At 51.7% G+C, this 25,749-nt stretch overlaps 1 protein-coding gene across 1 annotated transcript in view; it reads left to right on the top strand.

Moving 5' to 3' along the window:
* Positions 1–25,749, top strand: part of slc5a6a (solute carrier family 5 member 6a) — a 92,854-nt gene that overhangs the window by 39,825 nt on the left and 27,280 nt on the right. Inside the window, exons 3-9 of the mRNA XM_072515658.1 lie at positions 528–593; positions 6,221–6,272; positions 11,534–11,601; positions 12,761–12,915; positions 13,195–13,335; positions 17,111–17,240; positions 22,407–22,495. Of these exons, the coding sequence (XP_072371759.1) occupies positions 528–593; positions 6,221–6,272; positions 11,534–11,601; positions 12,761–12,915; positions 13,195–13,335; positions 17,111–17,240; positions 22,407–22,495 (701 nt within the window). The remainder of the gene's footprint in view (positions 1–527; positions 594–6,220; positions 6,273–11,533; positions 11,602–12,760; positions 12,916–13,194; positions 13,336–17,110; positions 17,241–22,406; positions 22,496–25,749) is intronic.

Genomic DNA, 25,749 nt, shown 5'->3' with positions numbered 1-25,749 from the left:
TCCCACCCCGCTCCTACCCCCTCCCCACCCCGCTCCTACCCCCTCCCCACCCCGCTCCTACCCCCTCCCCACCCCGCTTCTACCCCCTCCCCACCCCGCTCCTACCCCCTCCCCACCCCGCTCCTACCCCCTCCCCACCCCGCTCCTACCCCCTCCCCACCCCCCTCCTACCCCCTCCCCAAACCCCCTCCTATTTCCCCACCCCCCTCCCCATACCCTTCCTACCCCTCCCCACCCCCCTCCTACCCCTCTCCAGCCCCCTCCCCACCCCCCTCCTACCACCTTCCCACCACCTCCCCACCCTGCTCCTCAACCCCCCTCCCTCCCTCCTGGGTTTCCTGCTCAAGTCTCTGGAGTGAGACTTGAACTCCGAACCATCTCACTCAATCGCCACAGCGGACAATCGGACAGGAATTCAGGAGCCGCACTTTCACCGTCGCTCTGGCTCATTGCACCTGCTTACATTATTTCTCCTCCTGTTGTCTGTAACTTGAATTCTAACATCCCGTTTGTGTTCACCTTTCCAGTACTTGGAGCTGCGGTTTAACAAGGCCACACGATTGTGCGGGACACTGACCTTCATATTCCAGATGGTGAGTGTGGCGTCTGACCGATACCTCTCGTAGCGAAACAGTCGTGACCAATGCCCCCTTCCAATTTGCTACCTGTGTGACCTGTTGATTTCTATCACCGGTCTCTTTTCAACCTCTTTTCACAGTAACTTCATTGCAGTGTTAATGTAAGCCTACTTGTGACAATTATTTTTTTTTTAAATGGATTCCGTGCACAGCCTCTTGAAGGGCATAGCTTGTAAGCGGCCTTTACGGTAACAAAAGTACCTGTGCTGCCCCTCGAGCACATAGCTGAGAGGAAACATTTGCTCCTTTTAACCAGTCAAGAGCAAAACATAAACTCTCACCACCCCCCCCCCCCCCAAAAAAAACAAAAGTTTCCATAGCTGTTGAGACTCTGCCGCTCTGGATAACGTGTGACCCACTAAAACTTGTCATTCTTGGGTATGTCACATTACCATTCATGACCACTGATGGGCATTTTGCATTTCAAGAAAAACATGGTCCTGTTAAGTAGCCTGCTCTGAAACTCCGCATCGGGGCAACGTCTACTATCTTTGTTCTGTTGTGAGTTCTGCTGGTGAGGCCAGCGTTTGTTACCCATCACTCATTTCCCCTGAACTGAGTGGCTTACTAGACCATTTCGGAAGGCAGCTCTCCAAGGCTCCTTCGACGAGCACCTTCCAAACCTGCAGCCTCTGCAACCTACGAGGATGAGGGCAGCAGATACACGGGGAAAGCAGCAACTGCAAGCTCCCCTCCGAGCCACTCCCCACCCCGACCTAGAAACATATCGGCCGTTCCTTCACTGTCCATTCGGTCGAAATCATGGAACGCCCTCCCTAACAGCACGGCGGGTGTACCTGCATCACTTGGACTGCAGCAGCTCACCACCACCCTCTCAAGGGTAATTAGGAATTGACAATAAATACTTGCCTAGCCCAGTGGCACCCACACCCCTTGAATAAGGTTTTAAAAATCATTACAGTGGATCTGGCATTGCATTTGGCCAGACCGCGTAAAGATGACAGATTTCTTTTCTTCATAAGGGTGGGCATCAATCAGAGTTTTTGTGACAATCGGTAGTTTCATGACCACAATTGCTTTTTTTAGAATTTAGAGTGGCCAATCCACCTACCCTGCACATTCAGGCAGCACGGCAGCACAGTGGTTAGCACTGTTGCTTCACAGCTCCAGGGACCCAGTTTCTATTCCCGGCTTGGCTCACTGTCTGTGCGGAGTCTGCACATTCTCCCTGTATCTGCGTGGGTTTCCTCCGGGTGCTCCGGTTTCCTCCCACAGCCCACAGATGTGCAGGTTAGGTGGATTGGCTACGCTCAATTGCCCTTAGTGTTCAAAAAAGGTTCAGTGGGATTACAGGGATAGGGTGGAGATGTGGGGATAGGGTGGTGGTATGGGCTTGGGTAGGTTACTCTTTCCAGGGGCCGGTGCAGACTTGCTGGGCCAAATAGCCTCCTCCTCCACTGTGAATTCTATGATGATCATAGAATTAGAATTTACAGTGCAGAAGGAGGCCATTCGGCCCATCGAGTCTGCGCCGGCTCTTTGAAAGAGCACCCCACCCAAGGTCAACACCTCCACCCTATCCCCATAACCCAGTAACCCCACCCAACACTAAGGGCAATTTTGGACACTAAGGGCAATTTAGCATGACCACTCCACCGAACCTGCACATCTTTGGACTGTGGGAGGAAACCGGAGCACCCGGAGGAAACCCACGCAGACACGGGGAGAACGTGCAGACTCCGCACAGACAGTGACCCAAGCCGGAATCGAACCTGGGACCCTGGTGCTGTGAAGCAATTGTGCTAACCGCTATGCTACCGTGCTGCCCTACCGTGCTGATCTTTGAGTTGTGTGGGGGTGAGACCCACGCAGACACGGGGAGAATGTGCAAACTCCACACAGAGAGTGACCCCCCGGGCCAGGATCGAACCCGGGTCCTCAGCGGCGTGTTTGCCGGCGACGTGGGGTGGCCAGAGTGGGAAATCCCCATTGGCAGGTGGCGGGAACGGAGAATCGGGCTGCTGGTGAGGGCATGCCGCCTAGGAAATATCGGGCTGCCGGTGAGGGCATGCCGCCTAGGAAAACCCGGCTGGCGGCTCAGAGAATCCTGCCCTCTTGTCTTTCTGGAGTAACTGCTTTCAGTCTGGGCACTGAACCTCGGCAAGGAGACATTGGTCATGGAGGGACTACAGACTCACCACAATAATCCCAGGACTAAAAGGGTTAAATTCAGAGCATAGGTTGCAAAGACTAAGCTTGTAATCCCTTGAGCACAGAAGATTAAAGGGTGATATAATGGCAATGATTAAAAGATGTTGATGGGCGGCGGATGGAAAAAAACCTTTTTCCTCTGGTGTGGGCAGTTCCGAACATAAGGACATAATCTCAAACCAGACGGGTTGTTGGGAGACACTTCCTGACATATAAACAGTGGTGGAAATCCGAAACACACACTCACAAAAAGGCTGTTAGTGCTGAGGGCCAGGGCAACATTTAGAAACTGACTGATAGATTTTTTTTCATTAATAATCTTTATTATTGTCACAGTTAGGTTTACATTAACACTGCAATGAAGTTACTGTGAAAAGCCCCTAGTCGCCACACTCCGGCGCCTGTTTGGGTGCACAGGGAGAATTTCAGAATGTCCAAATTCCCTAACAGCACGTCTTTCAGGGCTTGTGGGAGGAAACCGGGGCACCCGGAGGAAACCGACGCAGACACGGGGAGAACGCGCAGACTCCGCACAGACAGTGACCCAAGCCCGGAATCGACCCCGAGTCCGTGGTGCTGTGAAGCAACAGTGCTAACCACTGTGCTACCGTGCCCCCCTCGGCAATGAACGGAAGGGTTATGGAGCCAAGGTGGGTGGATGAAGTTGAGGTGCAGGTTAGCTATTCGGCGGGGTGAGTTTTCTGCCAGAGTGAGCTCTGAGGCAGGCACTGAGTGAATTTCAGAGGGAATTATGAACGAACCATATTGCTGTGGGAACAGAGTCACATCGACAGCAAACTGGGCAACGATGGCAGATTCCTTCCCCAAAGGGATATTAGTGACCGGGAGGATTCCACAACAGTCTTGACAGATTTGTGATCACACACTGATACCCAGCTTCATATTTCAAGATTGATTAAACCTGAATTCAGAGTCTCAAACTGACCTGATGGGATTTGAAGTTGGATTCCCTGGGTTACTGGAACAAACAAAGAACAATGCAGCACAGGAACAGGCCCTTCGGCCCTCCAAGCCTGTACCGGGCATGCTACCAAACTTGGTCAAAACCCTCCGCACCTCCGAGTGCCGTATCCCTCTATACCCAACCCATCCATGTGTTTGTCGAGATGTCTTTTGAACGCCGTTAATGTATCTCCTTCCACAACCTCCCCTGGCAACGCGTTCCAGGCACTCACCTCCCTCTGTGTAAAAAACCTGCCTCACACATCTCCTCTAAACTTTGCCCCACGTACCTTAAACCTCTGCCCCCTGGAGACTGACCCCTCCACCCTGGGAAAGAGTGCCTGCCCATCCACTCTATCCATGCCCCTCATAATCTTGTAGACCTCTGTCAGGTCACCCCTCGACCCCCGTCGTTCTAATGAAAGCTAGTCCACTGACAGAACTTTTATTCATTCGCGGGATTTGGGCATCCCTGGCTAGGCCCAGCATTTATTGTCCATCCCTAATTGCCCTCGAGAAGGTGGTGAGCTGCCTTCTTGAACTGCTGCAGTCCATATTAGAGCACCATAGGATGTCCTGGATGTGAAATGAAGGTGTTCCGACTGACTGCACCTTTGTGAATCGGGGGCTGGTTTAGCTCAGTGGGCTAGATCGCTGGTTGGTGATGCAGAGCGAAGCCAGCAGCGTGGGTTCAATCCCCGTACCGGCTGAGGTTATTCATGAAAGCCCTGCCTTCTGAACCTCGCCCCTCCCCTGAGGTGTTTAAACCCCCACCAGGCAGCTCTCCCCCTCAAAAGCAGCCCCTGGTCACCTGGGACTGTGGCGACTTTACCTTTATTCACAGTGGATTCAGACTCGCCACGCTCGAATACAAAGCTAATGATGTTCAGTCACCTAGGGAATGTGTTATCGCTGAAACCTGAACCACACCGTGCTAATCCTGTCTCTATTTCGGCAGTGTGCCTGCTGTTCTACCAAAGGTACAATTTAATGATCAGCTCGTGAAACCGCTCCACTTGGAAGGCCCTCCTGTCTGATCATTTGATACATCTTGCTTGGGTTTGAAAGGTCAATATCAGACTCAGTTTGCAATCAGTGTTCAGCTTGCAGAAGTTAATTGTTAAACTAGATTGTTCTCTAGATTCTGAGGAGGTGACCAAAATAGATTTAGATGCTTCTGAAAGTTACCGTTGAATCTGTTTCCGACTGTCTTTTCAGGTAGCCCGTTCCAGATCGTCACAAATTGTTGTTCCTCTCCCCTCTGGTTCTTTGGCTAATTACCTTAAATCTGTGTCCTCTGGTTACTGTCCCGTTCACCAGCGGAAACGTCAAACCAGTTTAAAAAAAAATAAAATAAACGCTCATTGTGTGCTGTAAGTTCTCGATTGAATTTAACAATTCTTCGGGATATAGCAGCACAGTACAGGCCCTTCGGCCCACGATGTTGAGCCGATCTAGTCTGAAACTAAGATCAACCTACAATCATTCTAGTGCACTCCATGTGCCTATCCAATAACCGCTTGAAAGTTCCTAAAGTGTCCGACTCCACTACCATAGCTGGGGGTGCGTTCCATGCCCCAACCACTCTCGGAGTAAAGAACCTACGTCTGACATCCCTCCTATATCTTCCACCATGAACCTTATAGTTATGCCCCCTTGAAACAGTTACATCCACCCGAGGAAAAAGCCTCTGAATGTCCACTCTATCTATCCCCCTCATCATCTTATAAACCTCTATTAAGTCACCTCTCATTCTCCGCTCCAAAGAGAAAAGCCCTAGCTCCCTCAACCTTTCCTCATAAGGCCTATCCTGCAAACCAGGCAGCATCCTGGTAAATCTCCTTTGCACCCTTTCCAATGCTTCCACATTCTTCCGATAATGAGGTGACCAGAACTGCACACAATATGATGGCATATATCGGAAGGCTTGCAATGAAATTGGGGATACAGGTACTGGACTTCTTGACCGGCATCCCGAAAGATCCCAAAACCTGGGTCCTGTGCTGGGTGCTGATGATTGAGAAAAGATGTACGATATCCTGCCTTTGTGTTTTAATACAGTCGGAAAATGCGAGTAAAAGTAGTGTGTGCTGAGAGGGGAACTAACAGATGCACCAACCGTAGAGAGGGAGTAAACATAGAACATACAGTGTAGAAGGAGGCCATTCGGCCAATCGAGTCTGCACTGACCCAATTAAGCGATCGCTTCCACCCTATCGCCTTCTTCGCTGTAAATTCTATGTTCCACCAGCAGCTGTGATGTGGTTTGAACCCATGCCCCCAGAAGCATTAGCCTGGGTCTGTGGATTACTGGTCCACTGACAGTAGCACACTGCACCACTGCCTCTCCCACTAGCACTGACAGTAAGACTGAATTCAGACATCTGCTTGTTGCGAGAGAGGTTTTTGTTCATGGTGTAATACCAGTTTTTCTCTTCCAATTGCAGGTGATTTACATGGGTGTAGTTCTCTACGCACCTGCACTGGCACTCAATGCAGGTATGTTTAATGGAAGTACAGTACAGCGAAATTACCCACAATGCTAACCAAGCCAGGCAGCACGGTAGCATAGTGGTTAGCACAATTGCTTCACAGCTCCAGGGTCCCAGGTTCGATTCCCCCTCTTGGGTCACTGTCTGTGCGTGGGTTTTCTCCGCGTGCTCCGGTATCCTCCCACAGTCCAAAGATGTGCAGGTTATACATAGATACATAGAAGAGAGGAGCAGGAGGAGGCTTTTTGGCCCTTCGAACCTGCTCCGCCATTCATCACGATCATGGCTGATCATCCAACTCAATAGCCTAATCCTGCTTTCTCCCCATAGCCTTTGATCCCATTCACCCCAAGTGCTATATCCAGCCGCCTCTTGAATATATTCAAAGTTTTAGCATCAACTACTTCCTGTGGTAATGAATTCCACAGGCTCACCACTCTAGTGCTGTTAGAATTTTATAATCTCTATGAGATCCCCCTTCATTCTTCTGAACTCCAGCAAGAACAATCCCAACCTAGTCAATCTCTCCTCATATGACAGTCCCGCCATCCCTGGAATCAGCCTGGTAAACCTTCGCTGCGCTCCCTCGAGAGCAAGAACATCCTTCCTCAGAGAAGGAGACCAAAACTGCACACAATACTCCAAGTGTGGCCTCACCAAGGCCCTGTACAATTGCAGCAACACATCCCTGCTTCTGTACTCGAAACCTCACGCAATGAAGCCTTCTTTACCGCCTGCTGCACCTGCATGCTTACCTTCAGCGAATGGTGCACAGGACTCCCAGGTTAGGTGGATTGGCCATGCTAAATTGCCCTTAGTGTCCAAGATTGCCCCTAATGTTGGGTGGGGTTACTGGGTTAAGGGGATAGGGTGGGGGTGTGGGCTTGGGTGCAGTGCTCTTTCCAAGAGCCGGTGCAGACTCGCTGGGCCGAATGGCCTCCTTCTGCCCTGTAAATTCTATGATTCTATGAAACACTTGCTATGATTAACAGCTCCTCACGGCATCAAAAGCAGCTCAGTGCTTTCTGCTTTTAAAAAAGAGGCACTGATACCAAACCACTTAGTCTGTTATTTTGTTCTCCCTTCCAAAATTTCACATTTTCCCGCATTATACTCCATTTGCCAACTTTCTGCCCACTAACATAGCCCATCAATATCTCTTTGCAAGATGTTTGTGTCCCTCTCACAACTTGCCTTTCCACCGATTTTTGTGCCTGCAAATTTAACTACAATTCCTTTGACTTCCTTCCTGCCCAAGCCATTATCTGTTGTAAACAGTTTGCAGTCCCAGCACTGATCCCTGTGGAACCCCACTGGTTACAGGTCGCCAACCTGAAATCGAACCCCTACCCTCACTCGCTGTTTCCTGCCCATTAACAATTCTCTATCCATCCCAATATACCACCTCCAACGCCATGGGCTCTTATGACTTAACCTTTTGTGAGGTACCTTGTGAAAATGAAAATGACAATCGCTTATTGTCACAAGTCGGCTTCAAATGAAGTTACTGGGGAAAGCCCCTAGTCGCCACATTCCGGCGCCTGTTCGGGGAGGCTGGTACGGGAATTGAACCGTGCTGCTGGCCTGCCTTGGTCTGCTTTGAAAGCCAGCGATTTAGCCCTGTGCTAAACCAGTCCCCTTGTCGAAGGCCTTCTGGAAGCTTTGCACGATTAGATTATGATTTTCCAAATGTGCCGCTATTGCTTCTTCCAACAATTTTGAAATATTTTTCCAGCAATAGATCTCAGGCTAATCGGCCTATAGTCACCTGCTTTTTGCCTCCCTCCCTCTTTGACTAGGGGAGCCGCGTTGGCGGTTTTCCAATCCTCTGAAATTCTCTCCAATGGACTTAATTAAAGGACTGTTAAACCACTTTAGAAGGCGCTGGGTCCGTGGCAAGCAATTAAATTAGTTCTGAGCCTAACCAAATCCGACACAATGAACACGCCCAGCGGAAGACCAAAGTAATTAAATGTTTCGAATCGATACCATGGAAATGAAGCAGGAAGAAATTAACAAAATCAAACGACAAAAAATGCCAGAGAAGTGAGGGCAGAAAAAAAACCGAGAAACCAGTTGGCAGGTCAAACAGAAGGGCAGGTTAACCTTCCGTTCCTCACATCAAATTCAATCACTGGGGGATTTATTTTTAACAGAAAATGTTTGATTTCTGGAGAGAAACGAGGGCAACAGACTGAGCTCCTATCAGTTGCTTATTAACAGAGGGAGGAATTGTCCTTGGGAACGCGGTTGAATCACCAAAGCAGCACTCCCCCTTGCTCTTAGCTGTGTCATTATAGGGAGATGTTATTTTATCCCATAACGTAAAGAAATAGGTTTGTGGGGGGAAGAGGGGAAATGGTGGGGCTAGGCATGGGTCTTTTTATTTGCTCCTTTATGGAATAAAGCAAATCTTGTTAAGGACAGTGAAACATGGAACCTTAAAATATAATTTAGATCTTAGTCATCTGGAAATGATTGGAGCAGCCCTGCAGATGTTGCCATTTTAAGTGGTTTACTGATGCCTAAAAGGCCAGGCTCCCTCTGAAATGGGAAGAGGGAGTAGGGGTAGGAAGTGTAACCCGGTGAAGGGGAGGCAGTGGGGTGTTAGCTGAACCCACACTGCATGGTGAGATTAAAACTGAGACACAGCAGCTTGCTTTGCTGGAGGGAGTATATTGACTTCATTACAGTCAATATTAACACACCAGCGTTCCAACAATCCCCATTTCTATTGTTTTGGGTGAAAACACATACCCGTCACCTGTTTAACACTGTATTGATCATTAATAAGACAGGACAGCGGAGCAAGGGGTTGGCAAGGATGGGGGAGCGAGAGAGGGGGTACCAGGGCGGCGAGGGAGGGGGCGCTGGGGCAGCGAAGGAGGGGATGGCGGGGTGGGCGAGGGAGAGGGCGGTGGGGTGGAGGTGCAAGGGAGGGGGCAGAAGTAGGGGCGATGGGGCAGCGAGGGAGGGGGCGATGGGGCAGCGAGGGAGGGGGCGATGGGGCAGCGAGGGAGGGGGCGATGGGGCAGCGAGGGAGGGGGAGATGGGGCAGCGAGGGAGGGGGCAGCGAGGGAGGGGGCAGCGAGGGAGGGGGAGAGGGGCAGCGAGGGAGGGGGTGATGGTGCAGCGAGGGAGGGGGCAGCGAGGGAGGGGGGCAGCGAGGGAGGGGGTGATGGGGCAGCGAGGGAGGGGGCAGCGAGGGAGGGGGTGATGGGGCAGCGAGGGAGGGGGCGATGGGGCAGCGAGGGAGGGGGCAGCGAGGGAGGGGGTGATGGGGCAGCGAGGGAGGGTTTGATGGGGCAGCGAGGGAGGGGGCAGCGAGGGAGGGGGAGATGGGGCAGCGAGGGAGGGGGTGATGGTGCAGCGAGGGAGGGGGCAGCGAGGGAGGGGGCAGCGAGGGAGGGGGAGATGGGGGCAGCGAGGGAGGGGGTGATGGTGCAGCGAGGGAGGGGGCAGCGAGGGAGGGGGCAGCGAGGGGGGGGAGATGGGGCAGCGAGGGAGGGGGCGCCGGGGCAGCGAGGGAGGGGGGATGGGGCAGCGAGGGAGGGGGCAGCGAGGGAGGGGGAGGGGGTGATGGGGCAGCGAGGGAGTGGGAGGGGGTGATGGGGCAGCGAGGGAGGGGGAGGGGGCAGCGAGGGAGGGGGAGGGGGCAGCGAGGGAGGGGTCGCCGGGGCAGCGAGGGAGGGGGCAGTGAGGGAGGGGGAGGGGGCAGTGAGGGAGGGGGCGCCGGGGCAGCGAGGGAGGGGGGATGGGGCAGCGAGGGAGGGGGGGATGGGGCAGCGAGGGAGGGGGCGCTGGGGCAGCGAGGGAGGGGGGGATGGGGCAGCGAGGGAGGGGGGGATGGGGCAGCGAGGGAGGGGGGGATGGGGCAGCGAGGGAGGGGGGGATGGGGCAGCGAGGGAGGGGGGGATGGGGCAGCGAGGGAGGGGGTGATGGGGCAGTGAGGGAGGGGGAGGGGGCAGCGAGGGAGGGGGCAGCGAGGGAGGGGGAGAGGGGACAGCGAGGGAGGGGGAGGGGGCAACGAGGGAGGGGGAGGGGGGGATGGGCCAGCGAGGGGTGGGGCAGCGAGGGAGGGGGCGATGGGGCAGCGAGGGAGGGGGCAACGAGGGAGGGGGTGATGGGGCGAGGAGGCGATGGGGCAGCGAGGGAGGGGGTGATGGGGTAGCGAGGGAGGGGGCGATGGGGCAGTGAGGGAGGGGCCAGCGAGGGAGGGAGATGGGGCAGCGAGGGAGGGGGCAACGAGGGAGGGGGTGATGGGGCAGCGAGGGAGGGGGCGATGGGGCAGCGAGGGAGGGGGCAGCGAAGGAGGGTGATGGGGCAGCGAGGGAGGGGGCAGCGAGTGAGGGGGCGATGGGGCAGCGAGGGAGGGGGCGATGGGGCAGCGTGGGAGGGGGCAGTGAGGGAGGGGGCGATGGGGCAGTGAGGGAGGGGGCGATGGGGCAGCGAGGGAGGGGGCAGCGAAGGAGGGTGATGGGGCAGCGAGGGAGGGGGCAGCGAGTGAGGGGGCGATGGGGCAGCGAGGGAGGGGGCGATGGGGCAGCATGGGAGGGGGCAGTGAGGGAGGGGGCGATGGGGCAGTGAGGGAGGGGGCGATGGGGCAGTGAGGGTGGGGAGATGGGGCAGCGAGGGAGGGGTCGTTGGGGCAGTGAGAGAGCGAGTGCCGGGGCAGCGAGGAAGGGGTGATAGGGCAGAGAAAGGTGGGCACGGCAGGGCAGGGGGAGGGCAAGGGGGTGGATTGCAGGGCAGGAAGCGAAGGAGGGGACAATGGCACCGAGATGGAAGGCACGGATTGGGAGGGAGGGTCAGCGGGAAATGTGGGCCAAGCGAGGGAGGAAATATCAGCAGACGAGAAAGTTACATTTATTTTGGTCACATTCGTAATGGTGGTCAGATCACATTTCCATTATTTTGTTCACTTTTCCCTTAGTTTTGTTCACTTTTCCTTCAGTTTTGTTCACTTTTCCCTTAGTTTTGTTCACTTTTCCTTCAGTTTTGTTCACTTTTCCCTTAGTTTTGTTCACTTTTCCTTCAGTTTTGTTCACTTGTCCCTTAGTTTTGTTCACTTTTCCTTCAGTTTTGTTCACTTTTCCCTTAGTTTTGTTCACTTTTCCCTTAGTTTTGTTCACTTTTCTCTTAATTTTGTTCACTTTTCTCTTAGTTTTGTTCACTTTTCCCGCAGTTTTGTTCACTTTTCATTGTGACTCTTGCTAACTGCTGCTGTGAATTTTACTGTGTAATAAAGGAGCTGTGTGTTTTTCACAGTAACTGGCTTCGATTTATGGGGAGCTGTGCTGACGATGGGACTAGTTTGCACTCTGTACACAGCATTGGTGAGTAATCAGTGGGTCAGACAGCTGGAACTTTCCAATCCGTCCTGCCTTCCCACAATTCCGACCGGAACGTCAGCACGGTCCCTGTAGTCACTGTTATAATGTAGGAACCATGTGGGCCAACTTAGATATGGTAAGATCCCACATCAGCGATGTGAAAAGTGAGCAGAATTTTTGTAACGCTGGGCAGGACGTAGGAAGGTGATAAGGTCCTTCAAGCCCTCAAGCCTCTTCCACTATGCAGTTAGAATCAAGAATGATTTGCATCTTAACTCTTAATTTGCATGCTGTGCCTCCATATCCCTCGATATCCTTGCCTAATCTGTCGTCGGCAGTTTTAAAATTTTCCATTTTCCTCCAGGCGCTCAAATCTTTTGGAAGCGGAGGTTCCTGATTTAAACGCAATGGAGACCATCCCTGCCCCTCTTCACAACAGTGTCCTGGGCTCTTTCACATCCACCTGGGGGGCAGGCGGAGTCTCGGTTTAACATCTCATTGTAAAGACAGCGCAGCAAACCCTCAGCACCACACCCAAACGTCAACCTGGATCATGCTGTTAATTGTCTGGAGCATGATCCTGCACACAGCTAGGTCCAATCAACAGCGATGGAATAGAAGAGTGGATAGATACTCCGTTTTCATGCTTTTGGTTGAGGGATAAGTAGTGACTACGTAGGGACAGGCGGAGGTCATTCAGCCTCTGAAACCTGTTCTACCGTTCAGTTAGATCACCGCTCGTCTGTATCCTAACCCTTGTCTACTCACATTGGATTGGATTTTGTTTATTGTCACGTGTACCGAGGTACAGTGAAAAGTATTTTTCTGCGAGCAGCTCAACAGATCATTAAGTACATGGGAAGAAAAGGGATAAAAGAAAATACATAATAGGGCAACACAACATATACAATGTAACTACATAAGCACTGGCATCGGATGAAGCATACAGGACTGCACTGTTAATGAGGTCAGTCCATAAGAGGGTCGTTTGGGAGTCTGGTATTGGGAGTGTCAGCCGGGATTCTGCACTGGAGTCTCTGGAGTAGCGTCTTGGAATCTCCGACTGCGAGTGGCGGACGGCACCCACCGACGTGTGGGTTTGAGCTGAAGGCCGCCTCTCTGTCTCAGTCCCGTTAACCGCGCCTCTCCATTTGACATCCAGGGAGGACTGAAGGCGGTAATCTGGACGGATGTGTTTCAGACGCTGGTGATGTTTTCTGGTCAGCTGGCTGTAATCATCATCGGAGCGAGGCAGGCGGGGGGGATCGGCGAAGTGTGGCGAATCGCGAAAGAAAACGGCAAGATCTCCGGAATTGAGTAAGTGTCTTTCTTTAAAAAAAAAATACAACCAATCAAAGTAAATCGGGGGGTGACTTAACTGAAGCAATGGCGAGGGGGGTCAGTCACCAGAGGGACAAATTTAAATAATTGACAGAAGGACAAGGCGATGATTAGTTTCAAAGCAAACTTTCAGAAAGGAACTGGATAAATACTTGAGTAAAAGCTTGCAGGGCTCCGGGGAGCGGGACTGATCCGGAGAGCACAGTGTACGGTGGGATGAGTTTGTTTTGCTGACGCGACCCTTGTTCTCCACAGCCTGAACCCTGACCCCTTTGAGCGGCACACCTTCTGGACGCTGAGCTTTGGCGGGGTGTTCATGATGCTGGCGCTGTACGGAGTGAACCAGGCGCAGGTGCAGCGGTACCTGAGCTCACGGACAGAGCAGCAGGCCATATTGTGAGTGACTGAATCGAACCGGACTGGGTGGCCAATTTGGGGTGGCCGTTTGTGTTTGTTTACAGGCTGCATTCCCGAATCTGAGAGGGGGATCGATGGCCGTGAAAAGGGTGTCACTACTGAAAGCTGCTCTTAAACTGCACCATGACTTCACCCCGCATCAGCGATAATGGGAACGGGAGGTGACCTGTTTGGTCATTCAGTTAGACCATGGGTGACCTTTATCTATTAGTCACCTTATACACCCTAAATATCCTTATTGCCCTGATCATACCATAGGGCAACACAAATCTATCAATCTTTGTTTTGAAATTTCCAGTGGACCCACATCTGGGGACAGAATGCCCAGATTTCCACAACCCTTTGTGTGAAAAGGTGCTTATCTAATTGACTAATTTTATGGTTATCACCCATTACTCTGGACTCTTCCCCCACCACAGAAAATGGTTTCTGTCTATCAACCCTAACAAATCCTTTAATCATCTTGCAAACCTCAATTATAATCACTGAGGGCCCTAATAAAACCGTAAGACTTAGGGGCCGAAGTGGGCCATTCGGCCCATCGTATCTGCTCTGCCAATTCAGTGAGGCCTGGACAGAGTGGACGTGGAGAGGATGTTTCCACTTGTAGGAAAAACTAGAAGCAGAGGGCACCACCTCAGATTAAAGGGACGATCCTTTCGATCAGATGAGGAGGAATTTCTTCAGCCAGAGGGGGGTGAATCTGTGGAACTCTTTGCCGCAGAAGGCTGTGGAGGCCAAATCACTGAGTGTCTTTAAGACAGAGATTGATAGGTTCTTGATCAATAATGGGATCAGGGGAGAAGGCAGGAGAATGGGGATGAGAAAAATATCAGCCATGGTTGAATGGCGGAGCAGACTCGATGGGCCGAGTGGCCTAATTCTGCTCCTATGTCTTATGGTCTTATAAGTCATGACTGATCTGAAATAATCCTCAACTTCACTTTCCCGCCTTATCCCCATAACCCTCGATTCCCTCACTGATTAAAAATCTGTCTCTCTCAGCCTTGAACACACTTAACGACCCGGCCTCGACAGCTCTCTGCGGTAAAGAATCCCACAGATTCACTCCCCTCTGAGAGAAGAAATTCCTCCTCATCTCTGTCTGAAATGGGCGACCCCCTTACTCTGAGATTGTGCCCTCTGGGCCTAGACTCTCCCACAAGGGGAAACAACCTCTCAGCATCGACCCTGTCAAACCCCCTGAGAATCCGATATGTCTCAATAAGGTCGCCTCTCACTCTTCTAAACTCCAATGAGTACAGACCCAACCTACTCAACCTCTCCTCAATAGGAAATCCCTCCATACCTTTTTTTTAATAAGTGTTTTTTATTGGGTTTTTGAACATATTTACAGTTATGTACACAGATTAAAATATTTATATATATATATATATATATATATATATAAGAGAAAAAATATATAAAAATAAACTGGTCGGATATTGTGCACTAGCTCAACACAGCAACTCTGTACAGTTAGCAATATTATGTTTAACACATAAGTAGGCACCTGTGTGTGGGGTGGGGGCGGGGGTGGGTGGGTGGGCGGGGTGGTATATATACATTTGGGTGCCGGAGAAACAATTACATTGGTTATGTCTAATACAGAGAGGGCAATACGAGAATGGATCCGGTGTTGGTGTTGTCGCTTGCTTCTCCCGGACGGTTTTCGCTGCCGTTGTCGTCGCGCGTTCACCTCCGCTTCGGCCGTTCGTCCCGTCTTTCGCCCGTATTTTCCTTGCTCTCTGTTACTGTATTTGCCAAATTTGTTGTCGTTTCCCGTGCTCGCCTTCCGGCTATCAATCCCTCGCCTCCACCCCCTCTCGGTCTAAGCTGACCTGCTGCAGGAATGTGGCCAAGTAAACCCCATGATGCCTCTGCAACTTGTTTTCTCCATTTTGGCTGGGATTTAAACATTCTGGGCGGGTTTCTCCCGCAATTGGCGAAATGGCCCGGCACCAAGAACGGCGCAAACCACTCCGGCGTCGGGCCAACCGGAAGTTGCGGAATTCTCCCTGGGAGGGTTGGCGCCGTGCCAACCAGCGCCGAAGGGCCGTCGTGAGTTGGCGCGTGCGCGGTACCGCCGGCATTGTTCCGCGCATGCGCAGGGGCGTTCTTCTCCTTGCCAGCCATGGCGGCGGAGCCCTACAGAGGGCAGCACGGAAAGAAGGAGTGCCCCCACGGCACAGGCCCGCCTGCAGATCTGTGGGCCCCGATCACGGGCCAGGCTACTGTGCCCCCCCTCCTCCCGGGGGCCGGATCTCCCCACGCCTCCCGGAGGACTTCAGTAGCCGGCTTACAAGCCAGGTCCCGCCGTGTGGGACCATGTCCATTTCACACCGGCAGGACCGGCCAGGAACCGACGGCCGCTCAGCCCATCGGGGCCCGGAGAATTGCCCCCGACCGGCGCAGCGTGACCCCCCGCCCGAAAACCGGCGCCGCGGGGCGGAATTCACGTCGCCCCCCCCCCGGGATTCTCCGATCCGGCGGGGGGGTCGGAGAATCCCGCCCCCTGAGTGCAATAGCAAACAGTGTGTATTTAATATAAATATAACATATAACGCAGATGCCTCTGCCCTGGGAACTGACCCCAACATATGCATATAAGGAGCCGGTGTAGGCCATTCAGCCCTTCAAGCCTGCTCTGCCACTTGTTAACATTGCCCACATTATACCTGTGACTACATCTTTAAAGTATTTAATAGGCTGTAAAGCGATTTGAGGCATCGGCGGCACAGTGGTTAGCACTGCTGCCTCATAGCGAAAGAAACCCATGTTCAATTTCGGCCTCGGGTGACTATGTGGAGTTTGCACGTTCTCCCCATCTCTGCGTGGGTTTCCTCCGGGTGCTCCCATTTCCTCCCACAGTCCAAAGAGGTGCAGGGTAGGTGGATTGGCCGCGCTAAAATTGCCCCTTAGCGTCCAGATATGCAGGTTAGGTGATGGGGTTGAGGATATGGCGGGGCAGGTGGACATGGGTGGAGTGCTGATTTGAAGGGTCGGTGCAGACTCGATGAGCCGAATGATTCTATCGGGAAAGATGATTTATAAATGTAGGCATATCTTCTAAACTCGAGGCAACGCACGTCCAGTCTGTGCAACTTGTTCCCATAAATTAACCCTCATAGTCAGGGTATCGTTCTGGTGAAGCTGGACTGGTAGTGTCGAGGTTCGCCCCGAGTTCGCAATAAGTTGGAGTGGATTCTGGTCCTGCCCTCTGCTGCCGATTCTGCCTCTGGGTTTACTCCACTCCACGGGCTGTGAAAGGTGCTACAGAAATGTATGTTTTGATCTGCAGCATCATGAACGCTCACAGTGTGGTCCCTGACGCCGGAGGAGTCACCCGGTCTCACTGGGCGGAGACCACAGCCACAGCGGGTAACAGCCAGGCGATTAGGGGCTGTTTAGCACAGGGCTAAATCGCTGGCTTTGAAAGCAGACCCAGGCAGGCCAGCAGCACGGTTCAATTCCCGGAACAGCCTCCCCGAACAGGCGCCGGAAATGTGGCGACTAGGGGCTTTTCACAGTAACTTCATTTGAAGCCTACTTGTGACAATAAGCGATTTTCATTTCATTTCATTCCGGCACCAGGGACCATTGGAATATCCTCCTCTCTCACCGGGGCATTTTGCAGAGCAGGTGACTTAACCATGTTTTTAAAAGTGGGGGTGAGAAGTGAACCTTTAAGGTGTGGGATATTATTTTTCTTTCTGCCTGTTGACTCTCATTGCCTTTGTTCGCCCCGCCGTAGGTCGTGCTATGTGGTGTTTCCATGTCAACAGCTAGTTCTGGCCATGGGATGCCTGATGGGCCTGGTCATGTACGCTCGCTATGGAGAGAATGGCCCCCTGCAGCAAGGTTACGTCAAAACCTCCGATCAGGTGCGTTTTAAAATCCAAGCCACATGAAAGCAAGAACGAGAGTTACGGAGCTTTGACAAGGAGCCATCCAGACTCGAGGCGTTAGCTCCCTTCTCTCTCCTGCTGGGATTGTCCGGCATTTTCTGTTTTTGTGTCAAGAGTCGCATTCATCGAACTGCCTTTCACGGCCATGGGGCGTCTCAAACTATTTTACTGCCAGCCAACTGCATCAAGTTTACAACACGGAACTGTTACGGTGCAGATGGAGGCTATTCGGCCCATCGTGTCTGCGCCAGCTCTCCGAATGCGCATCATGGCTAAATGCCGTTCCCCTGCCTTTTCCCCGAACCCCTGCACAATGTTTCTATTCCAATAATCATCCAATGCCCTCTTGAACGCCTCGCTTGAACCTGCCTCCACCACACTTCCAGGCCGTGCATTCCAAACCCCAGCCGCTCGCTGTGTGACAAAGATATTTCTCACATCCCATTTGCTCCTTTTGCAAATCACTTTAAATCTGTGCCCTCTCCTCGATTTGTTTTTGAGCAGGACCAGTTTCTCCCCAGTCTACTCTGTCCAGCATTGAACTTCATCTGTCACCTACCTGTCCACTCCACCAGCTCATCTGTTTCCTTTTGAAGTTCTGCACCTTCATCCTGGCAGTTTACAATACTTCCAAGTTTTATGTATCCGCAAACTTTGAAATTGTCCCCTGGCACACCCAAGATCCAGACGTTTGTATATCAGGAAAAGCAAGCATCCTAATACTGACCCCTGCGGGACACCACTGCAAACCTTACTCCAGCCCGAAAAATATCCATTGGCCACTACTTTAGAGTAGATGTACGAGGCAAGTTTTTTACGCAGAGGGTAGTGGGTGCCTGGAACTCACTACCGGAGGAGGTAGTGGAGGCAGGGACGATAGGGACATTTAAGGGGCATCTTGACAAATATATGAATAGGATGGGAATAGAAGGATACGGACCCAGGAAGTGTAGAAGATTGTAGTTTAGTCGGGCAGTATGGTCGGCACGGGCTTGGAGGGCCGAAGGGCCTGTTCCTGTGCTGTACATTTCTTTGTTCTTTGTTGTTCTTTGTACTCTCTGCTTCCTGTTATTCGGCCAATTTCATATCCACGTTGCTACTGTCCCTGTTATATGGATTATAACTTTGTGTGGCATTGTATGGAATGTCTTCCTGTGCTGTACTTTTCTTTGATGTGGAGATGCCGGCGTTGGACTGGGGGTGAGCACAGTAAGGAGTCTTACAACACCAGGTTAAAGTCCAACCGGTTTGTTTCGAATCATTAGCTTTCGGAGCGCTGCTCCTTCCTCAGGTGAATTCAGTAAGGAGCAGCACTCCGAAAGCTAGTGATTCGAAACAAACCGGTTGGACTTTAACCTGGTGTTGTAAGACTCCTTACTGTACTTTTCTTTGTTCTTTGAATGTCCATGAATACCACATCAATGGCATTACCCTCATCAACCCTTTCTGTTATCTCCTCAAAACACTTCACCAAGTTGGTTGAACATGATTTCTCCTTTAGACATCCAGGCTGCCTCTTCCTAATCAACCCACATTTTTCCATGTGACTACTCATTCTATCCTGAATAATTGTTTCTCGAAGCTTCTCCACCAATGATGTTAAACTGACTGGTCTGGAATTGTTGGGGTTATCATTATCCTTTTTAAACACGGGTGTGACATCTGCAACTCTCCAGTTCTCTGGCTCCTCCCCTGAGTCTGGAGAAGACTGGAAGATTATGGCCAGTGCCTCTGCAATTTCCATTCTCGCTTCCTCCAACATCCTGGGATGTGTCTCATCCGATCCTGGTGCCTTGTCGACTATCAGCACCGACAGCCTGTTCAACACTTAGTCCTTATCAATTTGAGCCCATCTCGGGGCAGAGGTTCCTCGTCTGTCACCATATCCTGGGTAGCACCTACCTCCTTGGGAAGGACGGATGAAAAGTATTAATTTAATACCTCAGCCACTCCCCAGCCTCCATGTGTTTCCATTTTAGCTCCCGAATCGGCCCCACTCCTCCCTTCACCCTTTTACTATTTATAATAAGAACCAGGAGCAGGCCATCTGGCCCCTCGAGCCTGCTCCGCCGTTCAATGAGTTTTTTTTACAGTGCAGAAGGAGGCCATTCGTCCCATCGAGTCTGCACCGACTCTTAGAAAGAGCACCCGACACAAGCCCACACCTCCGCCCTATCCCCATAACCCAACCCAACACTATGGGCAATTTAGTACAGCCAATCCACCTAACCTGCACGTCTTTGGACTGTGGGAGGAAACCGGAGCACCCGGAGGAAACCCACGCAGACACGAGGAGGTTGTGCAGACTCCGCACAGACAGTGACCCAAGCCGGGAATCGAACCTGGGACCCTGGAGCTGTGAAGCAATTGTGCTAACCACAATGCTACCGTGCTGCCCATGGCTGATCTTTTGTGGACTCAGCTCCACTTTCCGGCCCGAACACCATAACCCTTTATTCCTTTAATCTTCAAAAAACTATCTATCTTTATCTTGAAAACATTTAATGAAGGAGCCTCTACTGCTTCACTGGGCAAGGAATCCCATAGATTCACAACCCTTTGGGTGAAGAAGTTCCTCCTAAACTCGGTCCTAAATCTGCTCCCCCTTATTTTGAGGCTATGCCCACTAGTTCTGCTTTCACTTGCCAGTAGAAACAACCTGCCCGCATCTATCTTATCTATTCCCTTCATAATTTGATATGTTTCTATAAACAATGGACAAGTGGCTGAATTGTCTGTTTTCTTAGTACTGTTAGTTAATGAGTGAATGATATTGTGGGAGCTTGCTGTGCTTTTATTTGCCACACTCCTGATGATGCACCTGCGACTACATCAAAAGCACTTGTGTGGATGGGTCGGGGGGGGGGGGGGGGGGGGCTTTGTTTTTTTTATTGACTCCTCTCACAGGGGAATGTAAAATACCCCGTGGGACAGTTTTCACAGAGGGCAGGAGGAGGCCATTCAGCCTTTTCATGTCTGTACCAGCATTTCAGCCGGTGCCTTTCTCGTGCCTTCTCTCTCTCCCCTGCACGTAACTATCTCATTCCCTCTTGGATGCTTTGCTCGAGCCTGCCCCCACTGTTCCCTGTACTCTGCAGTCCAGATCCTAAACGCTTGCTGCGTGAAGTTACTTTCTCTCAGAATCGCATTTGTGTGTTTTTGCGATCACCTTCAATTTGTGTCCCCTGCTCCTTTACCCTCTGTGATGGGGCAGCAGCCCCTCCCTATTGACTCTCTCCCCACCCCTCATGATTTTGAATACTTCTATCAAAGCTCCACTCAGGCTATTTTTGAATAACATAAGGGGGTTCTGGCCCATATTTGCCTTCAATGTACATCAACACCAGGATGTACTGCTCTTCAAGCTTCTTTTCGACGTACAAACCCACAACCTTTACCAGCCGAGTGCAGCAGGTACATGGAAACGTCACCACCGTCTGCAAGTTCCTCTCCAAGCCACTCGCCTCTCGCTGTTCCTGAACTCCAACCCAGCAACCTACCCCCTAACAGCCCCGTAGGAGTAGCTGCACCACAAGGACTGCAGCAGTCCAGGAAGGCAGCTCACCACCACCTTCTCAAGAGCAACTAGGGATGGGCATCAAATACTGGGCCAGCCCAGCCATGTCTGCATCCTGTGCAAGAGCATTATCACATTGCTGTTTTCGGGAGCTTGCTGTGCACAAAATGGCTGCTATATTTCTTACTTACAACAGAGGCTATACTTCAGAAGATACTTAATGGCTGTGAAGCTCTTTGGGACGTCCTAAGGTTGTGAGACGCACTGCATAAATCATAGCAATTACATATGGGAAGAGGCCATTCAATGTATCAAGTCTGTGCCAATTCTTTTGTCGAGCCAATCCGATTAGCCCCATTCCTCCCCGCTCCCTATTCCTCCCCCCGCTCCCCATTCCTCCCCCCGCAGCCCATTCCTCCCCCCGCTCCCCATTCCTCCCCCCGCTCCCCATTCCTCCCCCGCTCCCCATTCCTCCCCCCGCTCCCCATTCCTCCCCCGCTCCCCATTCCTCCCCCGCTCCCCATTCCTCCCCCGCTCCCCATTCCTCCCCGCGCCCCATTCCTCCCCGCGCCCCATTCCTCCCCCGCGCCCCATTCCTCCCCCGCTCCCCATTCCTCCCCCGCTCCCCATTCCTCCCCCGCTCCCCATTCCTCCCCGCGCTCCCCCCTCCCCATTCCTCCCCCCGCTCCCCATTCCTCCCCCGCTCCCCATTCCTCCCCACGCTCCCCCTCCCCATTCCTACCTCCCCATTCCGCCCCCCGCTCCCCATTCCTCCCCCGCTCCCCATTCCTCCCCCCGCTCCCCATTCCTCCCCCCGCTCCCCATTCCTCCCCCCGCTCCCCATTCCTCCCCCCGCTCCCCATTCCTCCCCCGCTCCCCATTCCTCCCCCCGCTCCCCATTCCTCCCCCCGCTCCCCATTCCTCCCCCGCTCTCCATTCCTCCCCCCCGCTCCCCATTCCTCCCCCCCCGCTCCCCATTCCTCCCCCCGCTCCCTGCAAGTACCTGTTAAGTGTCAGTGTTTGATTTTCTTTCCTTTATGTTCGCAGTGTTGTGAACTATTGCTGTTTAGACCGAGAAAATCTGACCTGGCCCTGATTAAATTGACAGGTTTAAGGAATGGGTCCCTTATGTTGGAAGTGACGAATAGCCCCAATATTTGGATGTTGAGCATTAACAGTGCAGGTGGAAGGGAGTTAACAGAAGGCTGGGATGAGAAGGGAGCACGTGTGTTACCGGGAGCAGCAGGAAGGAATAACTGGATTCGGGAGTATGTGTAGCACCAAGCGGATTGAAGGGCCCTGCCTCCTGGGGGCTGAGTGGATGAGGGATCCCTGGGGGATGAGAGAGCGGGATGAGTGTGCGGCAGACCTCCAGAGGGCAAGCAGTGCACCCATCAGCGCCCCACTGTAAGACTTGGGGATGCCTGCAGGAGTGGCAGAAGCCAGAGGCAATTAGTAATTGGGTGGGATCTTGAGCTCAGTAAGTGGGCGGGGCCTGCATCGAGCCTTGTGGGGGTCAGTGAGGAATGGACAGGGCTAGCATTTGGCCTCATGCCTGTGAGTCTTACCGTACAGTCATGTGCATTTATCTGATACAGCAATGTTAAATCTGGTTTGAATTACAGATGGTTCTTTATTTTGTCATGGATGTTCTTCAGCATTACCCTGGTTTACCTGGACTATACATCGCCTGCCTGTTCAGTGGAGCACTCAGGTAATTCCACACATACAGAAATAAGCCTTTATGAATTAACGGGTTCTGTACAACGCCCAGGTTAGGATCAATTCCCAAAGTTTAAAAAAATCTACAAATTGATGGTAAAATTAATAGAATATTTGGAAAAGCAACATAAATAAGTGAAGAATATAATTAATAAATATAATCCTGTTAAGGATGGCAGGACAGGTAATGTGTCAGGACTGCAGCGTGAGCGAGCTCCTGAATCCTGTGTTACCCAGGGCAAGTAGGTCTGCTATAAATGTCTGTGGCTTCATTAACTTGGAGTCATTGAGCTGGAGCCTGAGCTGTAGACACCGCAACACATCCGGGAGAGAGAGAGCTTCCTGGATGCTTTTCAACAGGAGACAGTCACACCTCTTGGGATAGGGTCTTCTGATTTGGTCTGGGACAGGAGGGTGTGACTGCGAGCGAGGCTCAAAAGGGGCCCAGGGTGCAGGGGTGGCAACCTCTGCAGTTATCCAACAGCTCACCCCAGCTCGTTTGGACCAGGCGGGATAGATGAGCCAGGCGACCAAGGCAAAATGGTGCAGGAAGCCATTCCAGTGGAGGGAAGCAAAAGGAATGTATGGGGACAGAGTGGGGGTTCAAAATTGTTCCCTGCGGCGAGAGTCCAGAGGTCGGTGTTGCCTGCCTGGTGTCAGGGCTCGGGACATGTGGCTCGGAGATAGACAACTACTCCGGGCTGGAGAGGAGCTTGCAGTGGGAGCGGGGAGGATCCCGTTGTCGTGGTCCATGGAGGTGCCAGCGACATGGGTAGAACGAGGGAAGAGGTTCCACATAGACAGTATGAGGAGCTACGCACTTCATTAAGCAGCCAAATCGCAAAGTTTATAATCTCTGGGTGATTACCTGATCCACGTGCAAATTGGCACGTGGTGGATGAGGTTAGATAAGATTAACACATAGCTCAAAGACTGGTGTGGGTGAAGTAGGTTAAAGGTTGTGGGTCACTGGTAGAAATACTGGGGAAATGGGGGCTGTATCATTGGGGTGGTCTACACCTGAACTGTGCTGGGTGCAGTGTCCCGATAAATCGCATAACCAGGAAGGTAGAAGAGGGCTTTAAACAAAATAGTAGCGGAAAGGGATCAAATGCAGAAGATGTGATATCCAAGATGTGCAAGTTAGGTGGATTGGCCATGATAAATTGCCCTTAGTGTCCAAAATTGCCCTTAGTGTTGGGTGGGGTTACTGGGTAATGGGGATAGGGTGGAGGTGTTGACCTTGGGTAGGGTGCTCTTTCCAAGAGCCGGTGCAGACTCGATGGGCCGAATGGCCTCCTTCTGCACTGTAAATTCTATGCTAATCTATGTTAAAAAAGAGTAACGTAAAAGTTGCCATACTCCCAGATGACCAGAGGCTGTTTTCCCCTTTGAGGGGGAGAGCTGACTGGTGGCGATTTAATAGTAAAAATAATAATCTTTAATAGTGTTTGTTTATTGTCACTCGTACCCAGGTACAGTGAAAAGTATTTTTCTGCGAGCAGCTCAAACAGATCATCTAGTACATGAAAAGAAAAGAAAATACATAATAGGGCAACACAATGTAAATACATAGACACCAGCAGGTGCCAGAAGTAGGCCTACATTAACACTGCAATGAATTTACTGTGAAAAGCCCCTAGTCGCCACACTCCGGCGCCTGTTCGGGTACACTGAGGGAGAATTCAGAATGTCCAATTCACCTAACAGCACGTCTTCCGGGACTTGTGGGAGAAAACCGGATCCCGTTCCCTAAATATCCCCCACTGACCCTGAGTCACTTGACCTACTTGGCCCTCCTCATTTCCAAGGACCATGTCCAGCAGTACCTCCTTTCCTGCGGGATCGGAAACACACTGCAGCAGGAAACTTTCTTAAGCACACTCTGAGAACTCTGCCCTTTGCACGGTAGCATTGTGGATAGCACAAATGCTTCACAGCTCCAGGGTCCCAGGTTCGATTCCGGCTTGAGTCACTGTCTGTGCGGAGTCTGCAAATCCTCCCCGTGTGTGCGTGGGTTTCCTCCGGGTGCTCCGGTTTCCTCCCACAGTCCAAAGATGTGCGGGTTAGGTGGATTGGCCATGCTAAATTGTCCATAGTGTCCAAAATTGCCCTTAGTGTTGGGTGGGGTTACTGGGTTATGGGGATAGGGTGGAGGTGTGGACCTTGGGTAGGGTGCTCTTTCCAAGAGCCGGTGCAGACACGATGGGCCGAATGGCCTCCTTCTGCACTGTAAATTCTATGATTCTACTATCCCGGTCTATGTTTGGGTAATTAAAGTTGCCCCATGATAACATTTTCGCACCTGTCTGTAAATTCTTGACAAATTTATTCCTCTGCATCCTTCTCACGAGCTTCTAGCCCACATGCAGCAACGTCATTTTTGTTCCTTCGATCCGGCCAAATCAATTCTCTCCTCGCCCCATCTAGGACGTCCTCTTTCTCCAGCACTGCAACGCTCTCCTTAATCCATGCTGCCAACCTTCCCCGTTTTTCTTCCTTTCCTATCTTCCCTGAACACCTTGTCTACAGGAATATTTATCCTGCCCTTCTTTGAGCCAGGTCTCCGTGATAGTCACAACATCGTATTTCCACATGGCAATCTGTGCCTGTCACTCACCAATCTTATTCAGCACATTCCATGAATTCACAACCTGATTTAGACTCTCTCTTTCTCCTTTACTGTGACCCCTGTCTATTAACGTACCAGTGTATTTCTTAACCTAGTGCTATGCACCTCCCTGAAACACACTGTGCACTCCTGGTCCGCACATCCCTGCAAAGATGATTTAAACCCTGGTGTATCTTTTAAGCTTATCTTTAGGCACAGCAGTAAGGTGAGAATTAGTTTAGACTACATACATGCTGCTAGCATTTTCAGATCACTGTGTTCCTGAGATAGCACAGAGTGTTGACGGCAATGGGAACCTTGGTGAATCCAGCAGATTTGTTGAATTGTTTAGGGGGCCATAAAACGCCCAACAAAAGAGGAATTGAAATGGAGAAAAAAAAGAGGGTTTGACAGCCTATCACTCAATTCAGATCTTTAGTTACATTCAGTGTGAGGCGTTAGAAACCACCCGGACATGAATCGCTGCTGTAGAGTTCTTGATTCAGGCATTTCTATTTATGTCTCCGCATATACTGCTCTGCACCTACCCCAACGTTGATGCTAATTGTTAGATTTAAAACTTATTGCCTCTTGCTTTCATGTATCTGTTACTAAAAGGGTGAGAATTATTCCAC

This window comes from Scyliorhinus torazame, chromosome 9 (genome assembly GCF_047496885.1).
Source record: "Scyliorhinus torazame isolate Kashiwa2021f chromosome 9, sScyTor2.1, whole genome shotgun sequence".
Classification (NCBI taxonomy): Eukaryota; Metazoa; Chordata; class Chondrichthyes; order Carcharhiniformes; family Scyliorhinidae; genus Scyliorhinus; species Scyliorhinus torazame.
The sequence above is the reverse complement of the archived record's forward strand: the minus strand, read 5'-3'. Positions and strand labels throughout refer to the sequence as shown.